The following is a 17,281-nucleotide window of genomic DNA, read 5'->3' as shown; positions in this document are numbered from 1 at the left end:
TGTATCTGCAGAGATATTGATCAAACAATCTTCTTTTTGCTTCAAATGCTAACACTAACCGTTCTTGCTGAGTTAAAGGTGAGTTCAGTCTTCTATACTTTGACTTTTCCTTCCTTGCTTTTGGCGTAATAATATTTCTTTGTATCCTTGTACCACTTTGTAATGTAAACATACTGACAAGTTTTTCCTCACTCCTCTCCTCCACAGGCAAACTGCTGGCTCGTGAAGAAGCTCGTTCCGGCAGTCTAAATAATCTTCATGTCTTCCCTACAGGCGGTTACATCAAGCCATCCCGCGGGACGGGACGTAGCGAGAGCTTCGGCGGAAGTGGGAGGAGCAGTCGGTCGTCATCTATAGCAAGTGACAGGAGCGGAAGCTTGAACAGTATACCAGGCTCGGTTACTAGTGTCGAGAGTAGGTAAGTGCCACTGACTTATGTCTGCAGGCTCGGGTTGTGCCATTTTCGTGATTTTAGCCTAGTTATATCTTTTTTTAACTTAAGACGGACACAGGTTTTTCTCTCTCCCACGCACGCTATAAATATTTTATATCTTTCTTAAAATTCTTACTGATTTCCATAAGATAGGTCAAACTTGAAAATCTGTGTGATAATTTTTTTCTTAAAAGAAGGAAATCCCATTTTTTTGGCTATGTTGTTTTTCAGTCTCGTTTATCACTCGCTTTATCAGGTGATATAATTTCTTTTTCATTAAATTTTAAACTCGTCAGCTCTTTACGGTAGTAATAAATAACGGATGAGAAAATCAAGGTACAATTTGTGAGTGCATGGTTTTCACTTAACACCTGAAGTGGACGAAATTGATTTGGTGTAAAAAGAAGCCCGCATATTCAACTGTGTGCTTCCAATTGGTCATTATTTGTTTTTATTTGAAGGCTATCATGAAAAACGCCGGTAATTACAAAAACCAAATCAACAACTTTTTCTTTAGCGTTATAAAAAATGTCCATAATGAAAGCATACGGAATAGCTGTTTCATTGTAAGCTTAAAAACTGGATCAACCTCTTACAATGAGTACTGCTGAAATTTCTGGAGGGCCCGTGAGGTGTAGTTTTTGTCGGAAAAGTTTTCAATTTCTTTTTGTTGGGTTGTAGAGCTTTGTTTTTTTCTGGATAAGTTGGATCAAAGGCACCACAAATCTGTTATGTTCCAGGTTTAATTTCATTACTTGAAAGCGTTTTTTAATATAGTTGATTGAATTCACAACCAAGTGAAAGCTGTTGATTGAAAACAGTTTCGTAGTTTTTATTGAAAACAGTGTTGAACTTGAAAACAGTACTGATTAAGGACTTTTTAATGGGTTTTTTCATATTTCGGTGTTTCAATTCTGAAATTACAACTGTAAGTGTACTTTTTTTCGGTTAAAAATCGCAGAATTTTACAGAAACATTTCCAAACGTTGACCAGGATTGTGTGAGATGATTAACGCCCATTCTGCAAACCCAAAAAACATATTAAAATTCATTTGTAAGCGGGTTTATTGTGAAAGGATTATTCAACGCGCTCTTCAAATTTAGCTGGCCCTTCAAGGTAGCGAAGCCTTTAGTTGAAAATAATAAAAAAACGCACTTTTAACGAGCTTTTGCTTGAAGGGCGCAAAGCAACTCTAAGACCAATTTTTGCAAACACTAACTGAGAGAAAAATCTCAAAGAAATTTAGCGCTCGATGGCGGTCGGAGTGAAATGATTGATTGAAAAGGTGAGTTTCAAATACCAGTTGGACATTGTGGTGTCTATAGTTACTCCTTGGAAAATTGAAATATTCAAATTAATTGTTACAGTATTGGTGGTTTGTTTGGTACGATTGCCAGCTGTTTTATTTTAGAAATTTTCAATTGATCAGTCTGTTCTTCACAGACGCTTGCTAAATATTACTTTGAAAACCATTTAGTTTTCTGCTTGGAGGAAGCGAGTCGTGTTAACTCATGTCTTCGATCGAGCGAGTTTTTCAAACGGTTGCAACACATTTGTGGGCTCCTGTGAGGTACTTCACGTAATTTGTTTTATTATTGATCCTTTCTCGAATTTTGCGTGTAATTTTTGAGAATTTTACTCAATTTCTCTTTTAAAAAAAAAAGGAGTTACTCGTGAAGTCAATCGTGCTCATTTCTGTTCTCAGTTGCACTGTGATACTTTTTAAATTTTATTTGCAGATAATTTGCCTTGATTTTTCCTTTTTTTCCTTTTTCTTATTGCTTTAGTAATCAAAGATAGAGTGAGTCAGCCTGTTTATTTGCTTGCAAATGCTATTTTGGTGCTTTTCTGTCAAGATTTAAGTAAACAAACGAAATAGGTCTTAAAGTTAGCAAATTCTCAGTGGAAATAATACCAAGATTTTAAGAAATATACGCAAATGAAGCGCGGCAATAAGGCGGCTTCACTTCACTTCACTTCACAGAGAGTTTTGAAGTAGGTTTTAATGCAATACTGAGTCGCTAGCCATTGCTTATTTATGTTCTTCGCTTAATTGTGATATTTTTTCCTATGCTGCCTTGCGTGGAGCAGATAAAATGTAATACTTTCTGCCACGAAGGTCATCACTAACTGATACTCGAGTAAATGCATTTCCTTTTTAAATCCCAGGTTTGATCTATCTAAGGCATTTCTGGCATATGAATAATTAATACACAATGGATTGTATATGTAAATAATGCATATATTATCGTGTTAATGATTTATTTATTAGTTATCGCCTTTTAACCATCTTAACGGCTTGTTCACGGCTAGAGTGACAATTCATTTTTGTAACATGACATTATCACTGATTCTCATTGCGCGACAACCCTAAGATGCGTTTAAGTGACATAACACAGCGGTAAGTCGTTATTGTGGGAGAATTTCAGGCTGAAATGACGAAATTTTTTGAGGTGGTTGGTCAGGCTGTTAGAGCAAATAGAGAAAGGTGAGTTCACTCTGTTCAGTAGTCACTGTAGCCAAAACATTTTCTCTAATATTTGCAGGATGATGTTTTGTGTATTTATGCCGTGTATTTCAGCACCGCTCGGTTGCAATCGCAGCCTTTAAGGAATTACTCTCGAGTGTCTAAATTAGTGAACGTTAATTCATTGACGGTCCTAAATTTTCGCTCTTTGCCAGCCACGACGTAAAATTTCAGACTTTTGCATAAACAAATAAGGAACACTCGTAGTGGATTTTACCAAGACAGACAAAGTTTTAAAAATCAGAGCGAAGGTAGACCACACCTATTAACCGGCGAACGCCAAAAACTGTGGGTACCTTTTTACGCGATAATCTGTGGTACTGTGAGTTTAACTAGAGCGGAAGTTTGTCGTGCGCGGCGGTTATTATGCTAATGTATCTTTCATGTATCTTGTCATATTTTCGATGTTTCAAGGCATGGTTTTACAATAGTATTGAAAGGGTTTACCGCCGAGTATTCGAAATGTATCGGTTTATCCTCTGCGAATTGGAAGAATAATTTCTCTAAATTTATTACCATTTTCATCGTTTGAAAATTGCCGTAGTATTTTCGAGATGCCAAGCAGTGGTTTTAAGGCTAAATAGAACGAGAAAGACTTCTATCGTTGAAAACGAATTTCAAACAAGATACGTGAATGAGTAACTCTTTAAGTGAACACTTTTTGTGCTGAAACAGATCGATTTGTTAATGAATTCACGAGTTTATCGATGTTTGTTCTGGTCCAAATGCTCTGTTGGAACTGTGTCACTTCGAAAGGAAGAAGATCCAAAAATTTTCCCGATTTACGGGGTTAGAAAGCTCCTTAGTTGAAATGTTGTGAACTGCGGTACAAGAAACCCAAGTGTTATTCGGTTCGTTTGAAACATGACGAGGAAGACAAACCGGTCCTCGTATCACAGCAACACAAAAATAGATACAAAATGCCATGTCCACTTAACTCATAACACTGTTCTTTAATTACACACACAACGCTGATTAATCTCGAGTTACAAATACGGTCTTACACCACAACCCTTGTGCGATCGAGAATCAGTTTAAATTATGAAGGATTGCAGTATTAGATGGTTTTCGGAAATAAATGAAAGACGATATTCTTCAAAGTAAAGACAAATGTTTGCCAGTACGGCAGGGGTCTTAAAGATGAAAATTTACTTTTAATTATAATGCGTTTTTGTTTAGACAACAGCCCAACAACGTCGGCAAATAATATTTTAGCAAAGTAAAATATCCAACATAGTTTCAAATTGTCAAGGCTGTCTCGTAATTGTCATTGAAAAGGGGTTTTATTGGTGGAAATGTATGTTTTTCCTTCACTCAATTGACGGTACTAGTATGGTTTTAACATGGTCGACGATCAGTTTCGAAATTCTCCCGACAATTTGGATTCACTATCAAACTTCTGAAAATGACAAGGGATTTTTTTTTTTAAATCAAAGAGATTTTACGTGCGCCCTGATTGGTCAAAAACTTATCGATTGTTGTAATGATAAATCTACAGCAATTATTTTAAAGCAACGGAAAGCACCTCCTATCGCTTTGCCGAGCTAATAACCGATGTTTGCTTGATAACGAACTATATTCTCAGAAATAGCTAACCAAGAAACCTATAGTTATCAGTTTGCCTTCAGATCTTGAAATGAAGGCGTTTAGATAATCCAAGACCTTTTTGACGGAAGCTATCGTGATCAGTTTAACAGTTAAACTAAAGGTTGCAAAAAACTGTTTCGTTATTATACAATATCTTTTTTTAGATGGAACATAGCTTTCACACGTTTTTGTTTCCTTGGAAATGATCCCAGCTGTTTCTCATTTTGATGCGAATTCAACGTCGGTATTTTTAGTCGACAACAGTGATCTTTGGTGATTCTTTTGATGGAAGGATTAGCAAATGGCCTCCTGTACTACCTTCGCCTCTATTGTTTCCATAGAAACCTATCCTCTTTTACAAGAGTTTTCGCATTTGACTGACCGAGCTAATCTTTTGTCTCTCCTCAGTCCTTGGGTTCCGCCCGGAATAAAACTTGGAAACGAGGGTCACCTGAATGATTTTATCGATGGCTTAGGTCCAGCGCAGATTGTTGGGCGCCAGGTTCTCGCATCACCCTCCATGGGAGACATCCAATTGGCGCTCTACAACAGGCGAGGAGTGTTAGAGGTCGAGGTCATCAGAGCCAAGGGATTGCTACCGAAACCGGGCTCGAAGATTCTACCAGGTAAACACTTCGTTTTTGGCTGGAATGTTAACATTTACTTCGCTTGGAACCAGGCCTGGAAAACGGAGGTTGGGGGGAGGGGGAGGGCATGCGAATTTTGGTCTTAACTGAGAACGCTTTCTTCGTCAGTTCGTTAATCTATAGTTTGAGACCACAATGCAACAAAAACGATCAAAAACATGGCGGAGGTGTGGAGGATAGCGGACCAATTCTCTTTTCTCTCTTTGCGGAAAGGTCTTTTAGCTGCTGTCTAATGCCCTTCGTTTACTTCTGTCGACAAGGTCTTGTTAATTCGTCGATAGCAAGTTCTTTTTTTTTCCTTTTGCAATGAAATAATAACACAAAGCTGAGGTGTCTCCGTTTATCATCACACTGCTTCGTCTAGTCTTCATCTTCTTGTGCCGTTTAGCTTTAATATAGCTTGCGAGCATGCGCTCATTATAAGCGCTTCGGCTTTCCTCGCCCGCGAGAAAATGAGTTATGAGCGAAGCGAGCTGGTGAGAGGTCTGTAAGGGGTCTGGCACTGATAAGTACCAGACCCCCGGCAAACTTCTCGAATCGTCTCAATCTTCCCGGCGGCGGAGAAAGGTGCGTCCTGCTGCACTGATAATGAGTCTCCACTCGCACACTAGCTTTCATTTGTGAGCACCAATAATCTGCTTTTTTTTTCTTCTGATTCCAGCGCCTTATGTTAAAGTATATGTCATGGACGGTAAACGCTGCTTAATTAAAAAGAAAACCAGAACCGCAAGAAGAACGTTAGAACCGTTGTATCAACAACAACTCGAGTTCAAGGTAGAATTCACTGGAAAGACACTTCAGGTAAGTGAAATGAGTGTTTCTTTTTTGTGTGTTTCAGGGTACGATTTTTTCGTTTTCATTGCTAACTGGCAATGGAGTACGCAGCGAGTCACGCGTCAAACCTTACCGGTGCATTTTAAGATCCATTAATCAAGTTATTTTAACATGTTAAAAGTCTTGTTATTGAAAGATTTACTTGACTCATATGTTCTTCTCTATTGCAGGTTATTGTGTGGGGAGATTACGGACGCATGGACAGAAAAGTCTTCATGGGCGTTGTACAGATTTTACTCGACGAGTTGGACCTTAGTAATCTTGTTATTAGTTGGTATAAACTGTTTTCTACGTCATCCATGTGTGATCCACCCCTTCCATCATCTTCCTCCCCACTCGGTGGTGGATCGCCTAAAAAGTCCCCAGGTCCTTCCCCTAGGGATCAGGGCGTGCCCAGTCCTATGCGCATGACGTCACCGATGCCCACTATCATCCCGCCACCAGGTCACGCGCATAACATGGACGAGGAGGGAGACTATGTATGAGTTTGACACCTGTATGACATGGATTAAGCTTGGGGCGTCCACTGTGGAATTCTGGGAATTCTGTTTGGAGTAAAAGTTCACTCGGAGTTGAAATGTTCATGCTTGATGAATAAACAGACGATATGTGAAATGTTTTTTACCACGGAAACGCTTTATGGGCGAAGTAGACCGAGAATCAGTTACATTTATAATTAAATTATGAACAATTTTAAGACTAAGTTGGACAAGAGCCGACCTCGCCCCAGACTTTCAGTTGATTGATCACAGGGTGTCACAGACGAGGATCATGTGACTAGTTTTTACGTAAGTAAAAAAGTTAGGTAAGGAACTTGAGCTTAATTTTTCTCTCAATTAAGAACAATCTAAAGAGACGTGCTTATAGGAACCACGAACTAATATTCAGAAGGAAAAATAACTTTGGATGAAAAAAACTTTTCATCATTGAACACGCCGTGGTGAAATTGCCTCTTTAAATTTACCGCCTGATGGAAAAAAAAGATCCGAAGCGAATATAAACGAACCACTGTTATGTGCAAGTCATTCAGTTATGGCTATTGCGTCATTTTATTAGTCAATGAATAACCACCGATGTCTTAACTTCACTGTTTGACCTAACTGGTTGCCTTGTTTCATATAAGGTTGATCCTTTGACTTCCCTGATCTGGTAAGAAATTCTCCTTGCGAGCTGCTCAGTACATATTGCCATGAAAAATTGTTAGGGGAATGTGGTGCTATATGAAGGTGACTCATTCCTACTGATGCGCATTTCAATTCTCATCACCTGTTGTTTTCATAATGAATAGACATTGTAAGGAGAAGCTGTATTTTAGTCACCTCTGGAAGTCAGAGGTTTGTTTTTCTAGCTCTGTGCTGTTCTTAAAATATAAGGACTGCAGAAAGATCAGTGTTAGGTATATAATTTTTCAGTTTTCAATCCTTTTTCGTTTTTTACATTATGAGCAAATGTCTAAGTTTAGTCTTGTCGGCAGCAGTTCTATGGTTCGTCACACAACTATTTCCTGATCAGAAACGTAGCGTGACAAAATAGTTCCGCGGGCAAGGACCAAACCTGTGTAAGGGCTCAAGAGTCGCGTGACATAGGGTCTTATGTCGCGTGACGGTCTTATGCTCACCGGGTCGAAGCGGTGCGTAACGCAAGAGTAATGTGTGACAAATCAAATAGTACTGAATATCAAATGGCACATTTTCAAGAGTAGATAACCAGTAAAAAGGAAGATTAATTTCAGTAAAATAGAGAATTTCATTAAGTAGCGTTGGGTTTTCAACGACGGTTTGACCGATATAGTTATGTATTAAACTAGTATCTTATATAATTTCACTTTTCACTTCACCAAAGTCTTTGGTAGTGGAAATATGGACGAGAATGGTTCTTTGTTCAAGCATTCCACGTCGTAGGTAGACATCTTTTATTTATAAGGAAATATTTATTTAAAGACACTGAAGAGACAATATATCAAAGGATTGTACAACTGTTGTAATATTATCACTAATATGTATTTATTGTATTATTTGAATCTTGGGGAATGAAGTTCTTTTTGACGGAAATAGTATTTATGTGCTTTTTAAAGCTTAAATCAAACGTTATGAGGTGGCTAAATAAATTGCAAATACTGAATCATGATTTTTGTCTCTGTTTTTCCTTTTCGGGTTATTTAAGGCATTGCTCTGAGAAAGAACCTTGTCAAACTTTGCACGTTGAATGTCGTGTAGTAGCGCCTGCGAGAACGATTTCGTTGGTGCTGCAGCACGAGAGTATCGCGGGCTTCGTGTTAAGTCTGCGAAAGTCTAGCTTGCCCTCTTTGCTCGGTAGTAGGAGGTTTTTAGGGATCTGGCACGAGAAATGAGTCAGACGGCTCACAGACCTCTGGAGGCTTCTAAAGATGCTCATGAAGCCTGATCGAAGGCTAGCTGTGCGGTACTCGAAGATTTAAAACACGAAAACGTCTTGGCTTACGTCTCTAATTATTTTTTATTACCTTTATTCGGCATTGAGGTGTTTATTCCCGGATTAAAGAAAAAAAGGGAAATGATAGTCACTTAATCTTGTTTGCAACTAATCAATACAGGTTCCATGAAAAGACCGCAATTTCCTCCGTTCTCGTCCCCGGAGCCACTCGCCATTAAGACCACATGCCCTAAAAAGAGGGGACACTGGTAACAAAAATGGCGGTAATCAACCGCAGAATTATTAGCATGTGCAGTGCAATACTTTTTAATTTATTAAGAAAATTCCGGTGACGAAGTTACCTTGCAGTGCAGGGGTTTTATTCTGCTGGTGGATTAAAGATAAAAGCTCGCGCTTATTCATTCCGAACGACCATGTTTGATACAGAGTTAGAGTGGACGGTAAGGGGGGGGGGGGGCAGGAAAAGGCACCACCCCTCACCTCTACTTCCTTTTGACCTTCGGTCACCCCCCCCCCCTTGGTAAATTTTTTTTTCTCTCCTCAGCCTTTCGCTGCCGTAAAAATCAGATGACAGCTACAACTCTGCAGACTATGACGAAACCACCGTTACCACCGACTTTGATCACTTTAAAATAGGTTCGTAATTTACAAGCCTGTATTTTTTCATGCATTTTTAATAGGAAAGAAAGACTTTCTTACAGTGGCACATTATTGCTAACTTGATTTTTTAAAAATGGAATAAAAAGCTAGGATAACAAAAAGTAGCGCTTCTTAGCCTGCAACGCTAAGATTCTGCTCGATGGAAAATCTTCATAAAAAACAAAGTTACATATACAAGCTACCCCTCAATCTGATTATTAATTGAATAGAATGATTCTATTGGTCCCTTTTCCAGCGAAAATCGAGAAGAGTGTATAAATTTCTTCACTCTGTTGAGCTTGCTTTAAAAGCGGTAACAACGTGATATAGTCGTTCTGTTTGTGTCGCACCCTTTTGCTAGAATTCTAAGCATGCTTGTTTCGCTTCATTTCCTTGAAAATAAGGAAAAACAGCAACGATTGATCAACATATTAGACTTGCGCCCAATCCCTTCCTTCTTACACGCCTAGGAAAGATAGAGGGCTGAGGAGGAACAAGGAAGTACGAAAGGAATGCTTGGAAAGCGTTCTCTAGTCTCAGAGCCAACTCGTCAAATCTTTATTGCGTAACGACTGGTAGCAAGTCTGCATAGATTAATCAAACTTAGTCAAACCTTAAACGCCAACATGCAAAAACGCTTGAGCAATTCATCACCGCAAACATTTTGTTAGAAACTTTCGATAAAAGTGTCACCAATTAATTGATTTGTTTCTGTATAAAAAACAGTTGAATGGAAAAAATTATTTTACTGAAGCGACTTCTTGTTCGCACACCATCTTTCAATGCAAAATTTATTGCCTTAGTACAAAAGTGTAAATGAAGACCAAACGATCGAGGTTTTGAGAGCTTTTCAAAGGTTCTCAAAGTTAGAACTTATCATTTAAAAGCTCGAGTGATAAAAAAAAAAATTTTCGATAAAAACTAAAAAGAATAAAAATCATCGAAAGTGTTATTTGCTGCACAGGCTAACAAAAGGAAGGGGTGAAAGGCGAAAGACTTTCCTTTAGTGTGCCACGTTACGTCAACCCATTCTCTCTCACACAAGCATCTTGCTTTCATCATTGGAAGCCGTAGTGTATACGACTCGACCAGCCTGTTGGGGTGAATGAAAACGCTTGTACAACACAACCAGAGCCGTGATAAGCGCCAACACGACCACGCCCAAGACACCAGCGACCGCGGCAATAACGGTCAGCGAACTTCCAGATTCTTGAGCTGTCAAGTAAATGAAACCAAACATGTTAGAAATGTACTTTTTATAGCGAGATTTTGCTTCGTGGGGGAGAAAAAAAAACAAGCTTACGACCGGGTCAAAACCATTTACTTGCCCACGATAACACTCACGCACGCTGACGATTTAACGAGATGTTTGCTGTCCATGCATATTATTGCCACTCACTCACGCAATCACAAATCTCACGTTCGCGCAATATGTAAAGCACACGCACACATACGTACGTGAACACACGCGTACGCACGCACTCACGCACGCGCACACTAACCTTGTTCTTGTGGTTGAATATCTTCAGCGGTCAATGGTCCAATGCTAACAGTCTGCTCTGCAACGCTATCCAATTCCAGGCCACGCCTCTTCCTGGAGTTGCCCTGGTCGCATCCCTTGGCACAACGTGACTCGTTGTTTCCCTTACGGCAGGCCTCCACAGCGCAGTGAAGGTAAACAGTGGACCCTGAGCTCTCCCCTAAGAAGCGGAAAGCTTCTAAGTTGAAGCGTTGAACTGCATTTTGCTCGTAATCAAAGTTCAATGTATCGTCCTCTTTGCAACTGGATAGAACCGAAGTTACAACACAGGAAAATTAGAACGTAGAGTATAGATGTAAGTGCATGTACAAGTGTAAGGACTTCCGATGATTTCGTGACACGGATTAGATACAGAAGTACAACATAACGGGAATTTCGATCGTGATACCAGAAATACCGATAAATTTATGGAGATATCACAGCTGACCCAAGTCCGTCTAATGAAACCTCGAAGAAGGATTCCTCTCAGTGATTGCTCCTCGGCTTAGTTTCGTGTAAAAAAGAAAAATCCGAAAGAGCGTTTTTCAGCCAACTGGCTAGGGTCAAACTACGCAAAAAACAATGGCATTTCCCTTTCCTTTCCAGGTCGCGTCCAGAGAACTTTTAGGTTATACTAGGGTAGGGTGAGCTTGCAGTTTCTCAGATACTGACATTGATCTAAAGTCTCTCTCAAGCATGTCATGTTTCAAACAATCAAGAAACCAAGGTTTTTTTTTTTTTAAAGCAATTTGATAAAGTCGTATTAACGCTTCATTTCGTCATTTTAATTTCTATTTTTTCCTGGACGATCTTTCAAGCCTCTTACCCCTTTTCGATAAAATTAAAGAATTTTCCATCGTCTGGGTCATCACTGGGCGTGGCCCAACATCTCTCAGGAATCAGCACCAATTTGGAATCATTGGACGTGACTTTCACCTCGAGGTACATCCTTTCCTGAAGGTTCTTTTTCACCGGGTAGCTGTCATATGGTTTCAAATATTGATCCGTCTCGTACATGTCCATCGTAAAGGTAAAGTTGCCGAATTGAGCTGCAGATAGGAAAAAAAACATTCAAAATTCGGTTTAACTTAAATGTTTCCGAGTCTTGTCCCTCTTGAATTTGCCTTATGGTTTGGTTAATGAGGGCCTTGGAGAAAGCCTAACAGGCGACTGACTGTGGATGTAAATCTAGCCGCAGAAGACCTGGGTAGAAAAAGTACCCAGACCTCTCTCTTACCTGTCCTTGTGTAGATAACTTTTTCCCGAGGGGAGAAGCTGGCGACAGACATGATAGCGGAGCGTGGATAGCTGCACTTGAACGGGAACTCTGCCTGAAACTCCCTGGAAATCAGAACGCTACCTGCAGAGGCTCTTGTCTCGGCAACGATACTGTTGAAGTATGTGATGGTGTCCTCAGTTGTGTTGTGTTCTGTCATGCAGCTATCAAACGGAGCTTTCATCCACAGATGGGTTGCGTTGAATTCTCCCAAGTCATTAAGGGTACAGCTTACGTCCTTCAGAGTGATTTTGTCCATGTCCAGATCGGTATGATTGGGATGATGCTCCAACACTACCATCATATACTCGTGAGTACATTCGACGGACAGGGCTAAGATAACAAAGATGATAGACCATTGAATACCACACTACTGGGTCCAACAATTAGTGCGTTATCCTCATGCTCAGGATGCCATAGAACACTTTAAGTAAAACTCACTATTCCTGTTTTCTTGATAGCTAAGAGTGTCTGCCTAACCCCTTCTCCTCCAAATTGAACTTGTATCAATTTGATCGTTAAATGTTGTGCCCAGGGATAAAAAAAACCCGCGGCCAAATTTTAAAATTAAAATAAAATTTATCCTCTGGTATTGTAACCAGTCCAACTTTTTTTTCTTCTGTTGATAGTTTTAATGTACAGAACTTAACAATCCCCATAATTAATGTAAACAGAATATCTCTACAGTCTCGCTAAATTTCCGGAGGTATGGCTCAGAGATCATAACCGTTTCTCGCGCTGATCTCACGTATGTGTTACTTACTTTTAAAGGGACCAGAAGTTGGTGATTCTTGGCCAAAAACTGAAAATAAACAGAAAACACCAGTTTTTTGAGTGTACAACAAAGCAGGCACTACAATTTTGAACAAAACGTGTCGAAGGATGCTTGAAATAACGTCTGCTCAGTTTATTTTTATTAAACAAAATTATGTTTTTTCAAAAGGAATGCAATGTCCCTCGAATGTTCTAGCACAGTAAAAGTACAAAGACCTGGGACCTAATGTTTTCTAAAGACGTCGACATTCTTCGCGGAATTCTTCGATCTTTCTGGGCTGCTGCTTTCCCCGTCATTTACAATACCTGTCACTTCAGATATAAATATAGCTAGAAGTGGGATAACATAAAACCGCTTGAACGTTCTAAAGGTAACAAGCATTGCCGAAGGGCGTGGAAAAACGCCTAAACTCGATCGAGCAAGAAACATCGCGTGTTCTTCCTTTGCTGCGCGTGTCACGCGAGGTTTAATTCCATGTGAACAATTTTTCTGTATCTTCCTTTTTGTTACTTAAAAGTTCTATTAGCATACTGCTGCTGCTGTATCTCGTAGTTACGCTTTCAATTTTCCCTGCATTAATAGATATGGGATTAAGACATTTACTTAAGAAGATGCAAGAAGTTAGGCTTTGTGGACTCCGGATCAGAGTGGCGACGGCTGGTTTAAACCTGTGAACCCACGAGTTAATTAAGTTGATAAACTTTGCCACCAGTTTTAATTCTTAATCAAACAAGAATTGCAGACGTCTTTTTAAAAGCAATTAGCTTCAGAAAACGCGGTAGAATATGACAGATAGTAATTGATATCTCATCAGGCAACGCAAGGTGGCTCCATGTGCGCCAAACACGAAACTAGGGTATGCAGAATATTGTTTGGTGAAAGCAAATTATTTCGTATTGTATATGCATTTTATAATATCCATATTTCAAACTATGTTTTAAGATAAAAGCTTTTAGCTAAGTGACAATAAACGGTCTACTGATCATTCAAAACATTAGCTGCGAAGAATCAAATACGTTTTGCAAAGCTCACGAAAATCTGGTAGCGCGTAACGAAGGGAAGGTTGTAAACGAAAAAACTGCAAGTATGTTAGCCTAAGTTGACAAGTTGGCTGTTAAAGTTAGCCACTTAAAGCTCTTGCTTTTAAGGCCATAAGCAAATTGGGCTGTGGTCTTCAGGACCTTCACTATCTTATGAAGACCCAATAAAAAAAATCAAGAAGTTTCGGGCGATTTGTTTGAGCAAGAATGAACCTTGGGAGTATGGCATCTATGATGAAAATCATATCAATATACCCCGTGACTTTTGTTTAGATTTGGATCTGCTTATATCATCGGGCGCCAACAAAGATATTAGCGATGTCAAGACCGAGACAGTTTTGACTTTCTGGTTTGTGCTCCATTTGCGCAGAGACCATTTATGACTGATAAAAATGCGCGCGGTGTTTTCAAAGGCAGGTGGCTCGTAAACAATAGAAGCACTCACTCGTTGCATCACAAGTGTGAACAAAATTCTTTGATGCGAATCAAAGCTTTGGACTATATGGATCGTTATCAGATGTATAATATTTCAGGCGTCTGAGAATCTTCTGCCTCAAAACGGTGACACACCGATATTATGAGTGTAATATCCACGTTAAAAAATTCCGCGGGACTATTTTGTTTGCTAGATCTCGATCACTCTTTCGACGACCAACACAATGAGACAAAGCACAACGCGGGAAGCCGAAGTTATCTCGGAATGAATTAAAAACGTTTTAATCTAAGCTGTTTTGACTGACCCGAAAACCTTTTTGTCACTTTATGTTTTTAAGTCGCGATACTTGTTTCGAAGCCCCGCGCGAAAAGCCCCGCACACACGCAAGGGTTTTCATAGCCGAAATGTCTGAAACGAGCATAGCTATATTTGACACAGCTGATATCGTAAGCCAAGTCCAAACAAAGCGAAATATTTTGTTAAAACTGTTTGTCAATACTTTCCAAAAAGGTGCCAAGGATTTAGCGATTAATATTCATTAGATTCGGAGGTTGAAAAGGCATGGGATTTGTGGTTTTCAGGTCTGATTTTAATTCAACCACACCCAAAAAAAATTTCAAGCAAAACTAGGAGAACAAAGTTACAAGTAAATTTTGAGATTCATCTAATGAAATGAACAGCGAAAGTGACTTCCATTAAAAGCGTGTAACAGAGACAAAACAAACATCACTTAATAAACTACAGCACATGTTTGCTTTCAAGCTGTATTTTATGCATATTTAACCCGGTATGCAATGGTGCGTGGCCTTGCGACCAGTCCTACAGACTCGAAGAAACGCGCAGTCTATATCTTTTTCACTTCATTCAGCGAACCAAATTCAAAATTATCAATCATTTTGGCGTGTAAGACAAAGAAACAAAAATTTAGGCCGCAGATAGCAAGCGCTGGGATGTGCAAATGAATCATCAGCGACTGAAAGAATGTTGAATGTAGCTCTCTGTCGCCGAACAAAGAGTCAAAGGATTTTGTTCAAGTTAGCTGGTCTACCGCATTGCGAAATTGTCGTAAACTTTCTCCAACTTTAAACACTAGTAAAATTAGAGCTTTGTGCAAGACATCAAGGAAAGTACGGCGCCGTTTCGCCTCAGTGCGAATTCTGGTTAGCGCGACGGAAAACTACGAAGAATTTTCTTGCACAATTTATTCCGAAGCGCGCCATAAGATCACATCAGAAGAGTATTATTCGCGTCTATTAATCAACAAATTGTTCGTCTGTGCAAGATGTAACTGTTAAAAAAGCAAGCTTAAATCAAAATCCAAATATTTGATATACAGTAATGGAATCTTCTAGGAACCAAAGAAGTTATGACAATTTCTTACCGTTTGAAAATCCTACAAGAAGTGCAACGAGAATGTGCAGCGCCATTTTTGGTAGTAATCGCTTTAATCGGCGAATCCCTCACCAAGAAGTTTGACCGAAAGACGAATTTGGAGAATCAAAGACGAGCTGCGCTCACACCAGCTATTGCAGACGTCTAAGTATCAGCTAGCTGGGATCAAGGATGGTATTCTTTATGGGGCCGCTATTTCATTATTATTCACAAACAAGAACCAATAGTGTTTGTCTTTCACGCCTTAGTTATCACCATCCGTTTTGTTCTGGAGCGTTTGTACTAGGCGGTCCCAACATTCATTTACATAAAATAAATGCTCTTGAGAGTGGGCAGAAACGGATGATTCAAGATGTTCTTCTTGCTCAGACGGCGCTATATAATCAAGAACTTCAAAGAACTGATATAAATTTTACAGTATTTCTTAACAATCGAGATCGCTACATCCTGTAGAGTATTCAACCGCGTACCACGCATAATTTATTCAATTTTGAAGTCCAGTGCTTTGTGTGTTGTGAATAAATCACAGTGACATTCGCACTCTGACAATCAGATGACAAATTTTATTACACATAATTTATATTACACATAATCTCTAAGGGAAACGACACAATTAAATAACTCAAAGAACTACAATTTGAATAGTTACAAGTTACAAGAACACAGTTGCCGTGAGAATTGAAGGCAGTAACATACTTGTGTCTTCTTCTTTCAGAAACTTATTGTGCAAGTGTTTTCACATGATTAGCTGGTATCTGCATGAAAACAAACAAAGCTTTGCTATTCCCAAAGTCCTCACAGGGCGTTACAGCACTCTGCAACTCAACAAGGCTCTTATGTTTTAAAACAGTATTTCGCGGCACTTGATTAAAAATACAGCTTTCCTCGAGATTTCGTAAGCGCGGCAGCACTTGATTTCCCTCGAGGTTTCGTAAGCGCGGCAGCACTTGATTTCCATCGAAATTTCCCGTGAGAGAGCAGCGCTTGTTGAGTTTTAAACAGAGCGAGAAACTAAACGAATAGATATTACAGCGGATTATTATACTGCCCGAGGCAATAAAAGTTTCAGATTACTGGTGGATGAAAGCTTAATTGCAATAAACTGGCTTACAACATTGGTTGAAAAGAGTAAATCCACGCCATTAAACAAATACATATCGGTTAAAATAAATTTCATGTTTTTTTTTTCCGTTACGTTTTTAGTAAAAACTACATATGTGAACTGAAAGAGCATATTTTGAAATAAAGCTTGTAAAAGGTTATCGTCTCAACATTTTACCACCTATAAAGCAATTCAATTTGTTAATTTTAGAGATAAGACTCACAGCATGAAAAACCGATTAAAGTCGCTTGGTCAGCGTACTTCGAGAATATCGATCTCGTTGGTTTTTTTTTCAAATTTTTTTTCTTTCTAAAAAGACATTTATTGATCAACAAAGATCTAATCGTCCATGATGTGTTATCCTTCTTTGTCCAGTACAAAGCCGATTTTCTTTAGGACCGCAATTAGGCCTTCTATAGAGGTACAGCACATATGTGATTCGCCAGTTGCAATCAACTGAGAACTTAACTGTGTTGGTACTCTCATGGTTTTGTCAATTGTAGCTGGATTTAATTGAACCATCAATAAAAAATGCTCTAATGAACGGAGCTTTAATCAGGCGTTAATTTTCCTCAGCGTGCTCTGTTGACGGCCCCAACGGAACTTCATAGACTAAAGGATAAACCGAGCTATAATATGATTTGACCTGAATGCTTTTACT

The 17,281-nt window shown here is 39.2% G+C and overlaps 2 protein-coding genes across 15 annotated transcripts in view; one reads left to right on the top strand and one right to left on the bottom strand.

The window, feature by feature from the left end:
• Positions 1 to 8,156, top strand: part of LOC113669423 (regulating synaptic membrane exocytosis protein 2) — a 30,026-nt gene extending 21,870 nt beyond the window's left edge. For 8 of the 14 annotated variants that reach the window (XM_089207061.1, XM_089207037.1, XM_027185449.2 and 5 more), the window contains 4 exons: positions 208 to 418; positions 4,957 to 5,174; positions 5,857 to 5,996; positions 6,200 to 8,156. In XM_089207061.1, coding sequence (XP_089063187.1) covers positions 208 to 418; positions 4,957 to 5,174; positions 5,857 to 5,996; positions 6,200 to 6,514 — 884 coding nt within the window. In that variant the 3' untranslated portion in view covers positions 6,515 to 8,156. The remainder of the gene's footprint in view (positions 1 to 207; positions 419 to 4,956; positions 5,175 to 5,856; positions 5,997 to 6,199) is intronic. The other 6 variants (XM_089207068.1, XM_089207046.1, XM_089207031.1 and 3 more) reach the window with 1 other exon arrangement.
• Positions 8,157 to 9,616: 1,460 nt separating this feature from the next.
• Positions 9,617 to 15,671, bottom strand: LOC113669424 (ZP domain-containing protein). The gene is made up of 6 exons (XM_027185451.2): positions 15,508 to 15,671; positions 12,639 to 12,677; positions 11,837 to 12,208; positions 11,426 to 11,648; positions 10,583 to 10,863; positions 9,617 to 10,295 (listed from the first exon to the last, which is right to left on the bottom strand). Exons 1-6 carry the CDS (start codon positions 15,551 to 15,553, stop codon positions 10,117 to 10,119), a joined length of 1,140 nt encoding a protein of 379 aa, XP_027041252.2. The 5' UTR covers positions 15,554 to 15,671; the 3' UTR covers positions 9,617 to 10,116.
• Between the last annotated feature and the right edge of the window lie 1,610 nt (positions 15,672 to 17,281).

Source organism: Pocillopora damicornis, chromosome 1, assembly GCF_964200805.1.
Source record: "Pocillopora damicornis chromosome 1, jaPocDami1.2, whole genome shotgun sequence".
In the NCBI taxonomy this organism is placed as follows: domain Eukaryota; kingdom Metazoa; phylum Cnidaria; class Anthozoa; order Scleractinia; family Pocilloporidae; genus Pocillopora; species Pocillopora damicornis.
Note: the sequence above shows the minus strand (reverse complement) of the source record. Positions and strands in the feature narration are given on the sequence as shown.

Bases quoted from the DNA above. Each gene is read 5' to 3' on its own strand.
- LOC113669424 (XM_027185451.2), bottom strand. From the start codon at position 15,553: ATGGCGCTGCACATTCTCGTTGCACTTCTTGTAGGATTTTCAAACG. The intron at 12,209-12,638 runs GTAAGTAACACA...TTGTTATCTTAG, and splicing joins AACTTCTGGTCCCTTTAAAA to CCCTGTCCGTCGAATGTACT. The intron at 10,296-10,582 runs GTTAGTGTGCGC...TTTACTTGACAG, and splicing joins TATTCAACCACAAGAACAAG to CTCAAGAATCTGGAAGTTCG.